The 18983-nt window shown below is 50.4% G+C and overlaps 1 protein-coding gene across 2 annotated transcripts in view; it reads right to left on the bottom strand.

Annotated features, from left to right (window-relative positions):
* SBNO2 (strawberry notch homolog 2) overlaps positions 1-18228 on the bottom strand; it is a 64969-nt gene extending 46741 nt beyond the window's left edge. The window contains exons 1-3 of one of the 2 annotated variants that reach the window (XM_066604745.1): positions 18061-18228; positions 3676-3849; positions 1932-2020 (exon numbers count right to left, since the gene is read on the bottom strand). In XM_066604745.1, coding sequence (XP_066460842.1) covers positions 1932-2020; positions 3676-3801 — 215 coding nt within the window. In that variant the 5' untranslated portion in view covers positions 3802-3849; positions 18061-18228. The remainder of the gene's footprint in view (positions 1-1931; positions 2021-3675; positions 3850-18060) is intronic. The other variant, XM_066604741.1, reaches the window with a different exon arrangement.
* Positions 18229-18983: the final 755 nt, after the last annotated feature.

Below are 18983 nucleotides of genomic sequence, written 5' to 3'. Positions count from 1 at the left end.
ACTAAGGCTAATTTCACAGAGCCGAGCGCGATATCAGTTTGTGAAACCTAAGCGGATATCGCACTCGCCAATGTGCGAAGTCACCGTGGATGCGAGGCATTTTTCGTGTTAACGTCTCGCATCACTTCAGGGAATCAGCCATCCTCCGTTGCGTCTTTTAGGTTTTTCAATAGGAAACCTCACATCGCACTCACGCCTGCAGCGCTTTGCTGGCCCCATTGAAACAATGGGTGAGGGAACGCCCAAAGATGGGACATGCCGCAATTGTTTCCTGCGATGTGTAAGACTCCATTGAAAAGATTGGGGTCATGTTCGTACAAGAGGTGTGCGTCTTGCAATGCACAAACCTTCGGACTGTTCTCGGTGTATGGAAGCGGCTCTGATTCCAGCACGTTTCACGCTCCTACATCCCGTCCTACGGTAATCCGAGGTGAAACCGTTACTGTGTAGCAATAGCTGCAGGATAGCTGCGACACTTGCTGATTACCGTCTGCTTCTTGTAATCGGCTCCTTAAGGTTAGCTTGGAGTATTACTCGAACATCTCATTGGTTCATCTACATTTAGGCTGATCCTTTAGTGTCCTCACAAACCGAAAGCTGCTTTGCTAATCCTTGTAGCCGTACAAACATTGTGGCGATTTATGACAACTACTGATAAGAAAACGGTTTTTCTTGCCCATAGCAACCACAGGGCAACTTTCATTTTTCTTTTCGGCAGCCGTCATAAATCTGTCCCGTTGATATCATTAAGGGACACTCAAAGTGTCTGAAGTGGGATCTTGCAGAAGAGCATCCAGAGCCTCCTGTAAGCGACACATGCGAGAAGACTCAACTTTACCTTAAAGGGGTTGTCCGGCGGCGAAATCAAAACATTTTTTATTTCTACATACCCCCACATTGTGCCCCGTTAAAAACAATCCCTTTGTTATTTAAAAAAAAACACAAACAAAAAAAAAAAAAATGCTTACCTGCATCCCCGTTTGGGCAGCTGCTTCTTTTCTTCTTTTAAAGATGGCCACCGGTCCTTTCCCAAGGTGCACCACGGTTTTCTCCCATGGTGCACCGCGGGTCTTCTCCCATGGTGCACTGTGGATTATCTTCTCCTGTCTTGCGTTCCACTGCCGATTACAGCCACCTAATTGGCTGATCGGCACCACGTGACGGAGGCGGAGCTACGATGACACGGAGAAGAGGGAGGAGCCAGGTCACAGCTCGTGAGCCCGGAGGTAGACAGAAGAGGAATCCTTCGGTGCGCAAGCGCGACTGTTCGTGCGACTAAAGAAGCAGCTTTAGTCGGCGCCATGGAGACGGGGACGCCAGCAACGGAGTGGGTAAGTGTATAACTTCTGTATGGCTCATATTTAATGCACGATGTACATTACAAAGTGCATTAATATGGCCATACAGAAGTGTATAGACCCACCTGCTTTCACGGGACAACCCCTTTAAGCTACACAACTCCGGCCCTCGGGGGCCCCAACAGGCCATGTCTTCAGGAGATCCTATGCAATGTCTGACTGACAATAATGACATCACCTGTGAAATCCTGACAACATGGCCTGTTGGGCTTCCTTGATCTAGACTGCATTGTTAAGCATCATACTGCAGATTAAAGCAAATCTTCACCGAGTTCGGACTGAGACCAAAGAGCAAAAAACACCAGGAAATAAATCTAAAAACAAACCTGACCTCAATAAGGAAATAAAAGATGTAACAGGAGAGCCACTCAACGAGGCATGATTTGGCAAGATCGATGAAGTAAAATGGTACAAACACAAAGCGCCATTTGTTTTCAATTAGGAAGAAAAAAAAAACAAAAAAAAAACTTTTAGGTGGCCCACGTAGAAAACTGCAGAAACTATCAAATCATTTGCATCATCAGCAACAAATTTTGGCAAGCAGAAAGGTGAAGAGGGATAGGTGGAACTTACGGATCTGAGCTGGTGATAGGAGCATGGGGCAAGCAATGAGCAGGTGAATATGAGTAATGTGTCCACTGGGTAGCAGCCAGCACCGGGGCCTGAAATCACAGCAAAGGTGCATCAGAAATCATTCATACCCAACCCAATAATGAGAAGACGACAATACTGTGCTGTTTAGTAGCATGCACTGGTCCCTGTGCGGCCATCACACGCATGTGCAGCAGTATCACACAGAAGCCTTCCGTTCCATCCATCTGAGCGGGCTTCGGAGACATCCATGCAGACGTCACCTCATTTAGATGCATGGAACAGATTGTGTCCGTGAAACTGCTGTAACAAATCTGGGCTTGTGAACATACGGCAATAACCACCTCCAACACCGGGCGAGTAAGCACAAGAGGTCCAACTGCTGTTCGCTGCCAAGATGCATCAATGTATGAGCAGATATGACATATCTTCAGCTTGATTACTCCATTTCAGTTTCTATCTAACTAGAAGGGAGAACAGCCCACTTCCTGATTTGTGGAGGACGGTCGCCCTTCAGAGCATTTAGAACAGTTCATATTCATTAGAGAAACACACACTTTCATCATCGCAGATTAAGCCCTCATCCGGGACAATTCAGCAAAGTACCAAATACAGAAAACAAAAAATACGGTGTATGCCGATCACGCGGCCGCTATGGAGAGACTGGACTCGCTCAGAGACCGTTGTCAATATGTGTTTGGGCAACTCAAAGCTTACTGACTTTAGAAAGAACATCTAAAGCCATTCGGTACAAAGTAACTGACGGGCACGTACCCAGCCGTCCTATGCTGCTCATGTCAGTAGGGTAGGTCACTGCTGCACCAATGGAAACAGGGGCCATCGGGGCACCGCTGGATTGGGAAAGTGGGTTAGACTTTTTCTAGATCCCAAAACCCCCCTAACACTTTAAGGCTGCTTTCAAACAGGTGACAAAACACACGATTCTGCGGCAATGCGAGAGCGTGAAAAAAACGCATGTATGTGAAGCCCACGCTTTCCAATGGGTTCCTTCACATTAGCAATGCTTTCTCTGATGCCATCTTATGAGGCAGAAAAGAAAAAAAACCCATCATGCTCTATATTGCCGCGATTTGCGCTTTTCTTTTTTAGAGCTTTTGTGCAATGCGATGCAACTTGAACATTAAAAAAAGCCCTAGCTGCACGCCATAAAAAACAAACAAAAGGAAGAAAAAAGGAATGCTTACCTAAAAGCCTTGGGCTGCGTCCTCGTGCTGCTCTGCCACGGGTCCTGCAGTCCTTGTTAACTCACAGAAGATCACTTCCTGGTTGCAGGATTCATAAATCCCACCTCCAAGAAGCGATGAATCCTATTGGTTCATCCAGTGCTGCTCAGCCAATCAATGCAGTGCTGGATGAACCAATCATCGGTCAACCATTGCACTGTGGAGGTGGGATTTATAAATTGGCTGAGCTGCGGCATTGATTGGCCAATCAATAAATCCTGCCTCCACAGTGCAATGGCTGACTGTTGATTGGTTCATCCAGCGCTGCATTGATTGTTTCCTTAAGTTTGAAAGAGTTTTAGTATATAAAATATATTGAATAAAAATATAAAAAGTTTGGGTCTTCAGGAAGCACAGCCTAAAAGTGCTGGGGGCTCAACCTGGAGCACAGGTACAAGGCCGACACACAACGCCCAGCAGGTATCTAATGAATGTTAAAGAAGTATACACCATCATAACTGGGACTCGGGGGGAAGCCTCACCTCCGCGACAGACAAGGCGGGCTGGTATGGCATGGTGGCAGTTGAGCACATTGCGTTGGCTCCGTGTTGTGACTCCGGTTGTGGGCATCTCCCCCCCCCGTCCATCACAGACACCGTGCAGGGCATTAGGATCCTTGAGGTAGCATGGCGCAGTGGCTCTGGTTTAGGGAATACCTATGAGAGAGAAAGGAATAAAGGGGGTAAGATTAGCAATTAAAATATACAAACAAGATGATAAACCCAACAGTAAAACGAGGCGCGCACCGGGCATATTGTACGTCTGTCCTTCCAGCCACTGAGCTATAGGGGAGCCTTCACACGTACCAGAATACGCCGTCTGCAGAAATCCGCACCGCAATCACCTGACTAACACGGGTTTACAAAGGGTTAATTCTGCCACATTTAAACATGTGGATTCTGACAGCAGAATATTCCAGAAGCATCTGCAACATATTGTGGGAGCTGTGAAGGCCATAACTCGGGGATGGACCAAGAACTCTGAGCCGCCAATCAGATCACTCCATGGGTCAACAAAAAAAACATCGCAGGAAACAGAGAAAACAGCAGGGGTGCGCAGCCCTAAAACAAGTTAGTGACGCAGGTTGTGTCACCAGCATTAAAACATCTGACCGGACCAAGCGCTCATCTTCTGGAAGCCTGCCCGTGTGACAGATGAAGTCCTGGGTCCATGTAACAAGACGGGAGGAGACAGACAATATTTCACAATGATGCCAAAGACTGCCAGAAGGTTACAGAGAAGAGAATTGGGAAAGGTCCTTCAGTAGAAGCCCCGTCCGAGAACTCCGTATGCTCCGCCTACCTTTAATGGGGTTAATACAGCCAATCAGAAACTCTGTGCTGTCTCTTTATACAAGAAGGTTGAAAGTTGTCGTCCGCTTCCATGGAGAGCAGGAGGTTTACATGCTGAGAACAAGCCCTACAGGGGGCGGCGCGCTACATGCCAGAGGGGCGATGAACGCTGCACACTTATTCATCTACGGCTTACACTTGGAAGTCCGCGGGGACGGAGCCGTTTAGGGCTGAAGTAGCAAAGAACGCTACTCTAAGACACAAGTGCACTCAAGTATCCGTCCTAACAGTTTCCTGGTCGTTCGTCACGTTCCCCTCTGCTATATTATATAACACACACACACACCTCGGTGTCATCCTGCCGCTGAGGATAACGGGGTGACGGCTTAAAGGGGTTGTCCCGCGCCGAAACGGGTTGTTTTTTTTTCAATAGCCCCCCCGTTCGGCGCCAGACAAACCCGATGTAGGGGTTTAAAAAAAAAACAAAAAACGGATAGTACTTACCCGAATCCCCGCGCTCCGGTGACTTCTTACTTACCTTGCGAAGATGGCCGCCGGGATCTTCACCCTCAGTGGACCGCAGGTCTTCTGTGCGGTCCATTGCCGATTCCAGCCTCCTGATTGGCTGGAATCGGCACACGTGACGGGGCGGAGCTACGAGGAGCAGCTCTCCGGCACGAGCGGCCCCATTCAGAAGGGAGAAGACCGGACTGCGCAAGCGCGTCTAATCGGGAGATTAGACGCTGAAATTAGACGGCACCATGGAGACGGGGACGCCAGCAACGGAACAGGTAAGTGAATAACTTCTGTATGGCTCATAATTAATGCACAATGTATATTACAAAGTGCATTAATATGGCCATACAGAAGTGTATAACCCCACTTGCTGCCGCGGGACAACCCTTTAAAGGTGCTCTCTAAAGCACAGGAAGTGTCAGACTATCATCAGGCTCTGGTGGTCGGTGGGAGAACTGCAAGATTTAAAGGTTTGGTTCTTTTATAATATAGAACCCCCCCACAAACTCTTAGCCGTGTTTAAGATAAAGACTTGAGGGTCGTTTTCCGATAACACAGAGAATGCACAAAGGAATAAAGATCCAATATAAATCTGGCATCGACCACATCCCCTCCTCCTCGCCATCCTGTGTCTGGCTGCAAGACAACTCCATCTTTGTGTCTTCTGCTTACAGGACGGAGGGAGCGTCAGAGGGGTTTTCCGATAACACACTGGTGGCGGGAAGGGCAGATGACGTTTCAAAGCAAACACAAAAGGCCTCCGTATTCATCTCTCCCTTACAGCTGCCCTCATCTGGTTGGTTACCCACATGACCACGTGCTAGAAATGAAACAAATGAAAATAAAGTGGAAGACCCCTTTAAGCTCAGCCCCGCCCCCCAGCCAGTCATCAGCCAGAGATGGGGAGCTCAGCAGGAGATTCCCCTCTGCTCTCTGCACAACGTCTAGAAGGGGATGTTCAGATTTAGCCGAATCGCTGCAGTGAAAGTTTCACAACTTGGGTGGAGTGACAGAAGTGCCGAGTGTCAGACAGATGAGCAACTACTGAGGACCCCGGTAATAGTTCACCCCCAGAATAGTGTCACACTCCCCGCTGATCCACACCCTGGGCTATGCTAGAGCCGGGGGGTCCTACACTGGAGGACTTATGCCAAAGGATGGAGAAGGCAGTCATGTCACCCAGAAATAAGGCGGCGGTTGGGTGGGGGGCACAACAGGTTCGGCTGACAGGAGCAACTTCCATGGGTCCCAAAGGAACAGGAAAACAACTGGAAGACGTATCCATCAGTTCCGTTGGCGGACAGACTGCTTAGACATGATGGAAGGCGTCAGCTGAAGACGATCCACAGCAGATACATTGATATAGAATCTAGGAGCTTTGTGCCCACGGTTCTAAATCCACGGAAGTGATGCATTATGGGACTCCACTACTGTACAGCATCTTCATGTAACATTACTGAAGGTTGGGCTTCACAAAGGCCCGTATGGCCATACAAACGTTCAGGGATGCACGCAATTACTGGCGCACAAACTAAGAACCGCACACAATGCGAGACGAGCGGCGCCATTTTGGGGTACGCTGACCGGATTGTAATACTCTTATTAATCCTTTTTATGATAGCTGGGAGAGAAAACGCATCAATTCCGCCATCGATTTTTGTGGGTTTTTCATAGCGATACGTTTGTTCTGCAGGTCAGAATGTCTTTTCTAAATCGCTACATTAGGGCCTCGTGTCCGCTGGCAAAAATTAATTGCAGATTCTGCGGGTGAAATTTTGCCCATAGGGAATCATTGGCATCTGCAGTCAATTAAATTGAATTTTGCAGCGGCGGACGGCATTTTAATTGATAAGCGTTTTTCACGTGAGAGAAGAAAAAAAAAAATAAAATAAAAAGCAGCCAATCCATTTTAGGCCTCATGTCCACTTAAAAAATACAATCCGCGCAGAATCGGTCGCAGATTTCCGCGGCGGATTTCCACGCAGATTTGCTTTAAATGGTATTTTTTTGCATGCAGATATCCGCACACACCGCTATCAATGTGATAGCAATGTTGCCGATCTGCGCAAAATCCGCGGCAGAATGGAGCATGCTGCGTTTTTTTTCTCTCGCGCGTAAAAACCGCAATTCTTTTAAAATGCCATCCGCGGGTGCAAAAATCTATTTAATGGACTGCGGATGGCCAATGATTCCCTATGGGCAAAATCCACAACTCCATTAAGGCCTCATGTCCACGGGAAAAATCAGGCCCGCTACGGATTCTCCATGTAGAATCTGCAGTGGGTCCCTCCTGCCCCGCGGACATGAGCGCTGAAAATAGGAATTTAAAAGAATTTACCCATCCGTAGCGGGCGGGGAAAGCCTTCTCTTCCTCACGGCCGGATCTTCTTTTTCGGCCGGCGGATGAATTTGTCACGCCGGCGGCACGTCGTCGACGTGCCGCACGCATGCGCCGGGCACATCCGCCGAGCCGAAGCAAGAAAGATCCGGCCGTGAGGAGAGAAGACCTTCCTGGCCCGCTCTGGATGAGTAAATACTTTTAAATTCCTATTTTAGGTCTCCCGCGGATCCGGACGGCTTCCATAGGCTTCAATAGAAGCCCGCGGGAGCCGTCCCCGCGGGAGACCCGCACGAAAATGGAGCATGGTCCAGATTTTTTCATGCTCCATTTTTTTTAAAATCCCTTTTATTGACCCTCCGCGGGTATTTATCTACCCGCGGGTGGTCAATGCATCCCTATGGGGTGCGGATCCGCGTGCAGGTAATCCACTGCGGATCCTAAATCATATTTTGCCCGTGGACATGAGGCCTTAGGGCTCATGTCCACGGGCAAAATATGATTTAAGATCCGCAGCGGATCTCCCGCATGCGGATCCGCATCCCATAGGGATGCATTGACCACCCGCGGGTACATAAATACCCGCGGATCGTCAATAAAAGGGATTTTAAAAAAAATGGAGCATGGAAAAATCCGGACCATGCTCCATTTTCGTGCGGGGCTCCCGCGGGGACGGCTCCCGCGGGCTTCTATTGAAGCCTATGGAAGCCGTCCGGATCCGCGGGAGACCTAAAATAGGAATTTAAAGTATTTACCATCCGGCGCGGGCGGAGAAGATCAGCTGTTCCTCACGGCCGCATCTTCCTTGCTTCGGCTCGGCGGATGTGCCCGGCGCATGCGCGCGGCACGTCGACGACGTGCCGGCGACGTGCCGCCGGCGTCAGGAATTCATCCGCCGGCCGAAAATGAAGATCCGGCCGTGAGGAACAGCTGACCTTCTCCGCCCGCGCCGGATGGTAAATACTTTTAAATTCTTATTTTCGGCGCTCATGTCCGCGGGGCAGGAGGGACCCGCTGCAGATTCTCCATGTAGAATCTGCAGCGGATCTGATTTTCCCCGTGGACATGAGGCCTTAGTGCGGATTCCGCGCAGATCGGCCACATTGCTATCAATAGGTGCGGATATCTGCATGAAAACAAAATACCATTTAAAGCAAATCCGCGCGGAATCTTGCAGAAATCTGTGCGGATTGTATTTTTCTAGTGGACATGCGGCCTAAAGTCCTATAACTTTTTCTTTTGCCATGGACAGAGCTCTGTGAGGGCTTATTTTTGCATGACGAGCTGTAGTTGTTGTGAGCATCATTTTGGGGCACCTACAGCTTTTTTGAACACTTTTATTGCGTTTTGTGGGAGGCAAAATTAAGAAAATGGGTATTTTGCCTCAGTTTTTTAGTGGGTTTTTTTTTTCCACGCTTTTTGCCGTGCAGGATAAACTGTGTGCAGGTTGTTGTGCGAGTGGTTATGGACACAACGATGCCAAATGTGTGGGGGTTTAATTTTTACGCTTTTTTCTTATACTAATACGAAGGTGGGGGGTGGGGTGGGGGGAATAAAAGGTTTTTGTTTATTTTTTTATAATTTTTTTCTAAACACTTTATGTCCCTGAAGGGCCCCTGATCCATAGCACTTTATGTCCCTGAAGGGCCCCTGATCCATAGCACCCATGATCAAGTCCTGCAATGCCTTATCGCTTGTTAAGGTGCTCATAGGCAATGGCAAAGCAGGACGCCTGTAGCTGGCATACTACTGCAATGGTAACCCAATGGCACCCTAAGATTACATGGTGGAAGTTCGAGAACGTCACAGAGGAAGCACTCTGCCTCTGTGGACCGTTTACATGTCGTGATCTACATAGATCGTGGCATGTAATGGGTTAACAGTGGGGGTCATTGTCCCGATGCACCCACGCTGTTGTAGTGCGAGGCCAAAAACAAAACCCAAAAATGTTTTTTTTAATATTCCCCCAAAATGGCGCAGCTAAAATACAATTGCTTCCACAGCAAAAAACAGATGGCGGGGGCCGACATAAAGAAATATATATATCTATCACACACAGTTAGTCCCCTACTTGCGAACAGGTTCCAGTCATAGTCATAGTCATAGTCATAGTCATAGTCATAGTCATAGTCATAGTCATAGTCATAGTCATAGTCATAGTCATAGTCATAGTCATAGTCATAGTCATAGTCATAGTCATAGTCATAGTCATAGTCATAGTCATAGTCATAGTCTGTCCTCTACGGGGTCTACAAGACGTCAGACTAAGCACAGGAAGTCAGCAGCTTGATGTCACATCGTACCGCCCATACTGGGCCAACAGACGCTGCCAGGCGAGTAGAAGGTTGTTTTTTTCTATTATTATAGGGACATTGATGGGCAGTGTTAACCCTAAAGGAGAACTATAATCTTTTAAAGGGACACTGAGGGGAAGCACTATTACTTTTCAAGGGGTCATTAATTTTTGGTAAGGTGCAATACTAGTAAGGTGGGACACCAAAGGAGCATTATTGCTATGTGGGAGCATGATGGGGGAACTATTATTTTGTGGGACGTTAAGAGCAGCACTACAGTGTTTCTCCAAAAATTAGACCCGGTCTTATTTTCAGGGGATGTCTTATAATTGCCGAGCATGCGCCGCACAGGTCCCTCCCACTGGTTACTGCTGGTTTCCTTGCAGTTCTCAGTGCCAACAGAAGATCGCTTGCTGGTAACTGGGTTTGTAAACCCTGCCACCAGCAAGCGATTGCTCCGTTTGGTTCGCTGAGCACCGCAACTCAGCCAATCACTGCAGCGCTCGAAGCAATCACAGCCATTCAATGCGATGGACCCATTACAACTAATGTATCCAAGCTAGAGGCGATACAACAGGGTACTAGTCTCCATGCCTGCCTGTAGGACATCTTGTATCCAAGCTAGAGGCGGTACAACAGGGTACTAGAGTCTCCATGCCTGCCTGTAGGACATCTTGTATCCCAGCTAGAGGTGGTACAACAGGGTACTAGAGCCTCCATGCCCGCCAGTATCACATCTTGTAACCCAGCTAGAGGCGGTACAACAGGGTACTAGAGCCTCCATGCCTGCCCGTATCACATCTTGTAACCCAGCTAGAGGCGGTACAACAGGGTACTAGAGCCTCCATGCCCCCCCCGTATCACATTTTGTATCCAAGCTAGAGGTGGTACAACAGGGTACTAGAGCCTCCATGCCCCCCCCCCGTATCACATCTTGTATCCAAGCTAGAGGCAGTACAACAGGGTACTAGAGCCTCCATGCCTGCCTGTATCACATCTTGTATCCAAGCTAGAGGTGGTACAACAGGGTACTAGAGCCTCCATGCCCGCCCGTATCACATCTTGTATCCAAGCTAGAGGTGGTACAACAGGGTACTAGAGCCTCCATGCCCGCCCGTATCACATCTTGTATCCAATCTAGAGGTGGTCCAACCCCACAGGCCTCATGTACATGGGCGTTCTTATGTGGCTATTTAGATGTAAATTGCTACCATGTGACACGGATTCCAATGCCTTCATTCACATGGGCAGTTTTCGGGCACGTCAAAAATACATATGGTCGGCTTTTGGGGGCCGCGCCAAATGATAGATCTTGCTATTTAAAGGGGTGGTCTCGCGAAACAAAGTGGGGGTATACACTTCCGTATGGCCATATTAATGCACTTTGTAATGTACATCGTGCATTAAATATGAGCCATACAGAAGTTATTCACTTACCTGCTCCGTTGCTGGCGTCCTCGTCTCCATGGTTCCGTCTAAATTCGCCGGCAGCTTGCTTTTGTAGACGCGCTTGCGCAGTCCGGTCTTCTCCTTTCAGCACGAGCCGCTTCAGTGTGCTCCCCGCTACAGCTCTTCTGCGCATGCGCAGACGAGCTGTCACTGCTCAGGAGCGCGCTGGAGCGGCCATTCTGTACCATCCTCTGTTAGAGGAAGGTGCAGAGCTGCCGAGCTGTCCGGAGAAGCCGCCCAGCTGTCCCGCCGTCCAGCTGTCCTGGTAAGTGATGGGCCGGGGGGGCTGTCGCTGCGATGGGGGGGGCTGTCGCTGCGCCGGGGGAACTAGCGCTGGGCCGGGGGAACTAGCACTGGGCCGGGGGGGGGGCTGCCGCTGTGATGGGGGAACTAGCGCTAGGCCGGGGGGGGGGCTGTTGCTGGGCCGGGGGGGCTGCCGCTGTGATGGGGGGGCTGTCGCTGCGCCGGGGGAACTAGCGCTGGGCCGGGGGGGGGGGGGGGGGGGGGGGGGGAAGGGCTGCGCCGGTTACCTTCTGCCTGGCGGTGGGTGACAGGTCGGCCGTGTTCACTCCAGGGGTCCGGTCGGCGGCTGCGGGGCGTCTGGTTGCCATGGAGACATAGCTGGTAGCGTCTCGGGAGCGCGCACGTCGGGCTACAGCAAGCGATGCGAAAAGAGCCGGCGGCCATCTTGGGAAAAAGTTTTATAAGTTGCTGAAACGCTGGAACGGTAAGTAGAAACCAGCTAGGAAAGTAATTTACAGGGGTAATTAGTAATGTATGTTTAATTAGGGGGACTGGGCAAAAAAAAAAATTCACTGCTTCCTCGAGACATCTCCTTTAAGCTAATAAAAGCCATTCTGATGACCATGAATCTCCGGGATGCGGCGTATTTGTGGCGCGATACGCTCATGTGAATGGGTGAGGAAACGCTACTTCATTTCGGAATTAGATCGTGGCTATTCTTCTCTACTGGGATGTTTGGGCGCATGGGGCCAGTGTGAAATAGTACACACAAGGCATAGGGCTTATCACACACGGACGAGCGCGATATCGGGCCGTGAAACTTGGACTGATATCGCGCTTGGGAACGTGCGATTTCTCCGTGGATGCGAAGTGTTTTAGTGTCTAAACCGCCTGGCATGACTTCAGGGAAGTCGGATCGGAAAGCGTTTCCCCGTTGTTTTCAATGGGAAGCCTTGCACGCCACGCAATATTTTTACCAGCCCCAAACATAGGGCGTACCGCTGATACAGCGGCGAAGCATAGGCCATCACTAGTATATAAGCAGGGTCAGCCAGCCAGGATTCCCACAACTGCTCACCAGATTGGTGCTCTCATGCACTGAGCTGATTGCTGAAGGAAGCAGAAAGCTCCATTCCTACTGCAGTGGCCAGGCACAGTATTACACAAAGTTCCCATTCCCCTTTAACTTAGAGTCGTCATGGTCTCCCGAGATCCCTGGCAAACAATAGATTTTGCTGGGGCGAGACTCAGCTGGCTTTGTGTAATAGATTAGCAGCTTCTTGTCAGACCCTCTCCTCTGACTTACAGGGGTCCCTGCTGGCTTATAGACCAATTCTGGTTCATACCGCTGGCTCCAAAACTGCACAATTACCACATACAGGATTCTGGAGTCAAGCATGCTATACCTTCAAATTTTTGACCCCTGACCCCCAAACGCTTTGCTTCTTACTTTTATCCACCACCACCATTTTTTCTCTTTAGATATAAATGTAACAAGTCAAATCATTTGGGTAAGAAGCCCTAATAAGGGGAGGCGCTACAGTATAGCACCCATACAACACATAAAAGTACAGAATAATCACATACTGCTTATTAATATGGGGGGGGGGGGGGGGGGGGGGCGACACTTTCGCAAATAATGTCATCCAATCGCTGTTTCATTGTATTTTCTGGAAGTCTACTGATACAATTAATCCAGTCAGCTCGCCATTAACCTGCTTAACCCCTTCCCTCCCCATGACGTAAGGGTACGTCCTAGAGGCAGGGTACTTCCCGCAACATGACGTACCCTTAGGTCATAGGGATAGCGCGAGATCATGACCGATCTCGCGCTATCCCGCAGCGAGAGCCAGTCGTCACTAGTAGCCGGCCTCCCGCTGCGACAGCGGGGGTGCATTGGAGATGCGTCCCCCACTGCTAACCCCTTCCTTGCTGCGATCTAAGTAGATTGCTGCAAGGAAAGGGTCCACAGAGATAGCGCGCTCCCTCTGTGACTTCAGCCAGCTCTCGCGATGTTATCGCAGAGAGCCCGGCTGGTTGCTATTGCAACAGGACGCCAGACACTGGCGTCCTGTATTACCAGTGCCTGTGATCGCTGTAATAGGCGATAAGGCATGGCAGGACGGAAGTCCTGCAATGCCTTAACGTAGTGATCATCGGTGCTACAGTGTAAGTCCCTCAGAGGGACAAAGATGGTGTAAAAAGATCAAAATAATGTACAAAAATTAAAAACACAAAAAAAACCCACCTTTTATGCTTTTTCTCATATTAGCATTAAAAAAATGTAATACCTTGTAACTGAGACGTGCCGCTATTATTCAGCAGGATTCTACAGAAACAAATGAATTACTTTCAGTTACAAAACTTTTTAAAAGTTTGTTGCAGCGATTATCAGTCGGTGTAAGTGGGGATAAGGCCAGCGGCCCGCTATACACATGCAGGCTCGGCCTAGCGGGATGGGCTCCGAATGCAGAGGAGGACGTGGTCACCACCAGATACTTAATTTCAGCGCCTTAATTCCAGAGAACGAATTGGCTGAGAAGCTGAAGTCCAACAGCTAATCCTGATCTCCACAATCATCTGCTCTGTGTATGACAGTACATACAGGGGGGCGGTCAGTCACTGGTAGCTCCGCCCACTGGACTCCACCTCAAACTGTGCAGAGATCTAAATGAACAAAACTCTCTAAAAGTTCTACTGAATCTCCCCCATAAACTATAAATCTGTCCGCTCGGCTCCGCCTGCTCCATAACACCATGCCTGCAGATTGGACAGCACGTCCAGGTGACTGGTTCCCTTTAATGTGTATTGATAAACTACTAATGACCACTTGTCAGTATGTGAGCGTTTCTCATGCTCCACCTCTGGTGACATCATCACTTCGCAACCTGTTGACATCATCGAAGGTCCTACAATGTACATAAAACACAGAGCCGGACCGACAGAAGAACACCACAGTTAGGGCTCTTGAAAAGGGGAGGACAAAAATAACAAAATGAGAATAACTAAGCTGTTATTATCTCAGGACACAACTCCGCAATCCTGACACAAGACACCAACCTGCTGCCACCACAGAGATCCAGTGAGCTAAAGGACCTGTGGTGACGTCACTGCTGTGGGAGGAGCCAAGCTGTGTGTCTTGTGTGGGGATTAAGATGGATGTAGTAGAGCTTTGTGTGTGATGGGCGCAGATCCTAATGGATATACCATGTAGCAGAGCTGTGTGTGTAATGTGTGGAATCAGGATGGATGTAGCAGAGCTGTGTGACGTGTGGGGTAAGGTTGGGACATTGAAAACCGATATATCAAAATATTGCTATATGGCTGATGCTTTGGCGATACTTTTCATTCATATTGTTATGTCCGATATATCGGTAACATCGATAGTTTAAGGCGGTATAATATTGATTTTTGTAAGGAAGGTACGTGTCTTGTGGTCCGGTGACCACATGTTCCTTTCCTTTGTGTTAGGACAGGAATTAATATTTCTTGGCTCATTAGATAACGATTATTGGGGCCAATGATAAACTACTTCTTCTCACAGACCGAATATTAATTCTATGTTTCATCTGTAACTTTAATCTATTTTCCTGTTATTAATAGTTAGAAGTTAAAGGGGTTGTCCCGCGGCAGCAAGTGGGTCTATACACTTCTGTATGGCCATATTAATGCACTTTGTAATATACATTGTGCATTCATTATGAGCCATACAGAAGTTATAAAAAGTTTTATACTTACCTGCTCCGTTGCTGGCGTCCTCGTCTCCATGGTGCCGACTAATTTTCGGCCTCCGATGGCCAAATTAGCCGCGCTTGCGCAGTCCGGGTCTTCTGCTCTCTTCAATGCGGCCGCTCGTGCAGAATGCCGGCTCCGTGTAGCTCCGCCCCGTCACGTGCCGATTCCAGCCAATCAGGAGGCTGGAATCGGCAATGGACCGCACAGAAGAGCTGCGGTCCACGGAGGGAGCAGACCCCGGCGGCCATCTTCAGCAGGTGAGTATGAAGACGCCGGACCGCCGGGATTCAGGTAAGCACTCTCCGGTTTGTTTTTTTAACCCCTGCATCGGGGTTGTCTCGCGCCGAACAGGGGGGGGTTAAAAAAAAAACGTTTCGGCGCGGGACAACCCCTTTAATAAGAAATTCAACAGTTTAAGGTTTTAAAAGAAAACTTATGTTTTTTGCTGATTTTTGCTTTATTAACCCCAGACCGGTTTATTTTTATACAGCATTTAAAAAAGTCGATATATCGAAATATGGATAGTTTTCCACCAATATTTTACAATAATCGATAGTATCGACTATCGCTAAACAGACTATCGATATTTGTGTGTCGATGTCCCAACCTTAGTGTGGGGTGAGGATGGATGTAGCAGAGCTGTGTGTGTGAGTGATGTGCTGTGTGTGTAATGTGTGGAGTCAGGATGGATGTAGTAGAGCTGTGTGTGTAATGTGTGGAGTCAGGATGGATGTAGTAGAGCTGTGTGTGATGTGTGGGGATCATAATGGATGCAGTAGAGCTGTGTGTGATGTGTGGGGATCATAATGGATGCAGTAGAGCTGTGTGTGATGTGTGGGGATCATAATGGATGCAGTAGAGCTGTGTGTGATGTGTGGGGATCATAATGGATGCAGTAGAGCTGTGTGTGATGTGTGGGGATCATAATGGATGCAGTAGAGCTGTGTGTGATGTGTGGGGATCATAATGGATGCAGTAGAGCTGTGTGTGATGTGTGGGGATCATACTGGATGCATCATATAGTACAGCTGTGTGGTGCAATGCGCCACCAGAAACGCTGGAACTATAATTTCCTAATAATTACTAGTCAGTATATTATTAAAAGGAGTTATCCGAATTGTACGACCTCAGAGCCACCCCTTCCCCATGCAGTAAGATATCCAATAGTCATATACTTGCCTCCGCTCTGGTCTCCATTCTGCACGGTTTATAGGACGTCACGAGGGCTCCAGTCAATCGTAGAGCTCAGTGATTGATCGCCGAGCTCCGATATTAGCTGCAGCCAATGGCATCCTGTAGACCAGGCGGGGCTGCAGAGACCGGAGTAAACTTTATTTTCTAGCGTCGATTAGCAATGATCTATTAAATATTTTGCAGAGTTGGTTCTCCAAATCAAGGGGCAGCCGTCATCTAATACATGTGACATCCGTGGGCATCTGGCCCTAGACAACGCAGGGCTGTGGCCCCTCACTGGACACAGGGGATAGTGCGCTGTAAGTGTAGGTACAAATGGCCAACCAATCTGTATGGGGGTCACCAGCAGCGGGGTCTTCATAGCCCAAGGGCATGTTCACATGGGAGATCTGCAGGGGAACCTAGACTGCTCCATCACAGATATCAAATCAGCGGGGCGACCGCGCGGGGCGCACGGAGGTCCAGCGGAGCGGCGACCGCGCGGGGCGCACGGAGGTCCAGCGGAGCGGCGACCGCGCGGGGCGCACGGAGGTCCAGCGGAGCGGCGACCGCGCGGGGCGCACGGAGGTCCAGCGGAGCGGCGACCGCGCGGGGCGCACGGAGGTCCAGCGGAGCGGCGACCGCTCGGGGCGCGACGACCGCTCGGGGCGCACGGAGGTCCCGCGGAGCGGCGATCGCTTCCGCCCGCCTCCACAGTAAACAGGGAGTCGCTCCTAAAGGAATCCCAACCTGAATGATGAATAAGCAGATGAGTTGTTGTTGAGTCGCTGTCGGCGTTCACACTGAAGGACTCACATCCAGATCTGCGCCATCCAGCGAGAAGCTGAGGCGTCCCATGTGATATCGCTGCAGGACAAACATCATCAGGAGCCGCAGCCCGCCCGTCCAGCAGCAGGTTGTGGTCAGACGGTACGGCGGGCGGGCACCACGGCCTCCGTATCAGAGCGCTGCCGCGCAGCTTCCATCCCCGCCATCTGCAGCGTTCGGGCGGGCACCACGGCCTCCGTATCAGAGCGCTGCCGCACAGCTTGCATCCCCGCCATCTGTAGCGTTCGGGCGGGCACCACGGCCTCCGTATCAGAGCGCTGCCGCGCAGCTTCCATCCCCGCCATCTGCAGCGTTCGGGCGGGCACCACGGCCTCTTCCCTGCAGCCCGCGCACAGCGCTACTCATTGTGTGGTGGTAGCGCCTGGTACTCCGCCTCAATCCGATTCACTTGAACGGGACCGGGCTGCATACAGACGGCGCTACCAACAGGGAAGAGGCCGCGGCGCTCCCCCAAACACAGCGGCCCTGGCAGCCGGGCCCCACCATAAGTCTACGATTAGCGTTATATACCACACATCAGGCCCGCGGGACGGATCTGGTCGGCCATGTTGTTTTACGGGAGCCGCAGCGAGGTCCGGACGCAGATGGAACCACCTTTTCCGAATAATGTAGGGAGCGTCTGCCATCTTGGATTCTGAGCTGCGGCGCACCCCCACACAAGTGGTGGACTGCTCCAACCCCCTAGCCACCCGCCACGGTCGGCCGCAGGCGGCTAGAGAGGGGAGGAGCTACATTTAGGGGTCATTCACACCGGCGAACGCCGTTTGTATGGGCTGTATGGTCACCCCACGGACTGCGGTCCGTAATACTGGGCCTGCGGAGGCTCCTCATGTAATACACGCATGGAACATGTATGTCTGGCAGCCAACACAAGGACAGGGAGCACGGCGCCTGTACGCGGCCCTCGGGGGCACCCGGGGTACAAGGGCTGTGGCCCCTCGGGCCCCCACACCTCCCAGCCCCACAGGAAGCTCTCACCACAGAGGTCCTCTCTACTTCCGGCCAGGACAGCGCCGCCTCCCGGTAGAGCTCAGAGCCACCGCCGCCGCTCCGTCTGTTTACTACTTTGTCCGTTAACGCCTCCGCTATCCGGAGCCCGAGCGTCTGTCACTTCCTGCTTCCGGCGGCCATCTTTACTTTACACGGACTTCCGGCTCTGACATCATTGGGCGGGACGCCGAGCGCCATGGCAACCAGCGAATGACGTCATTCTGCCTCACGGCTGCTGAGTGGCGTCACTATTAGTCACAGCGGGCCGCTGATTGCGCAATCCACTTAAACGGCTAGTCACTGCCCCCCCCCCCCCCGGAAATGTCACATTTCTGTAACTGTAGACTTTGGCGCACATCCGTCCCCTGACCGAGGGTCATCGGGGCGCCCGCCGGGTCACTCTGCACTAACGGGGCGGGGTCTGCGTTCACGGCACCCTCTGGGGCAGCTTTACTTTACGGCGTTGATGCAATAAATACGACAGGCTGATCCTGTGTGCAATCACACACCACATTTATACAGGAACACCTAAAAATAGAAGAAGCCCCCCAAAAATATCTTTCTGCCATCATTTTTGCCACCATACATCTCCGTTGCCATGGCTACGCGGCCTCTTGCCTCCAGGGGGAGCTGTAGATTGTATTGGTCCCACTTGGGAGGACTGGGACTTATATTGGGGGCCGAGTGACCAGAGGGGACACAAAGCTGGGGGGGAGGGAGAGGATTCAAAAAGATCTAGAAGGGCTTGCACAGTGGGCGGCGGCCAACAGAATGATTAACCCCTTAATGACGCCGCCCGTTTTTTTCCTCCATCGCGTCGCTGCCTGCGGCTTGTTGTTTTTCACTGGTGCTACTGAATGTACCGAAAAACTTTTAAAAAGTTATAGTAGAGTAAAATGAAAAAAAAACGA

This window comes from Eleutherodactylus coqui, chromosome 5 (genome assembly GCF_035609145.1).
Source record: "Eleutherodactylus coqui strain aEleCoq1 chromosome 5, aEleCoq1.hap1, whole genome shotgun sequence".
In the NCBI taxonomy this organism is placed as follows: domain Eukaryota; kingdom Metazoa; phylum Chordata; class Amphibia; order Anura; family Eleutherodactylidae; genus Eleutherodactylus; species Eleutherodactylus coqui.
This window is presented reverse-complemented; position numbering and strand designations above follow the sequence as displayed.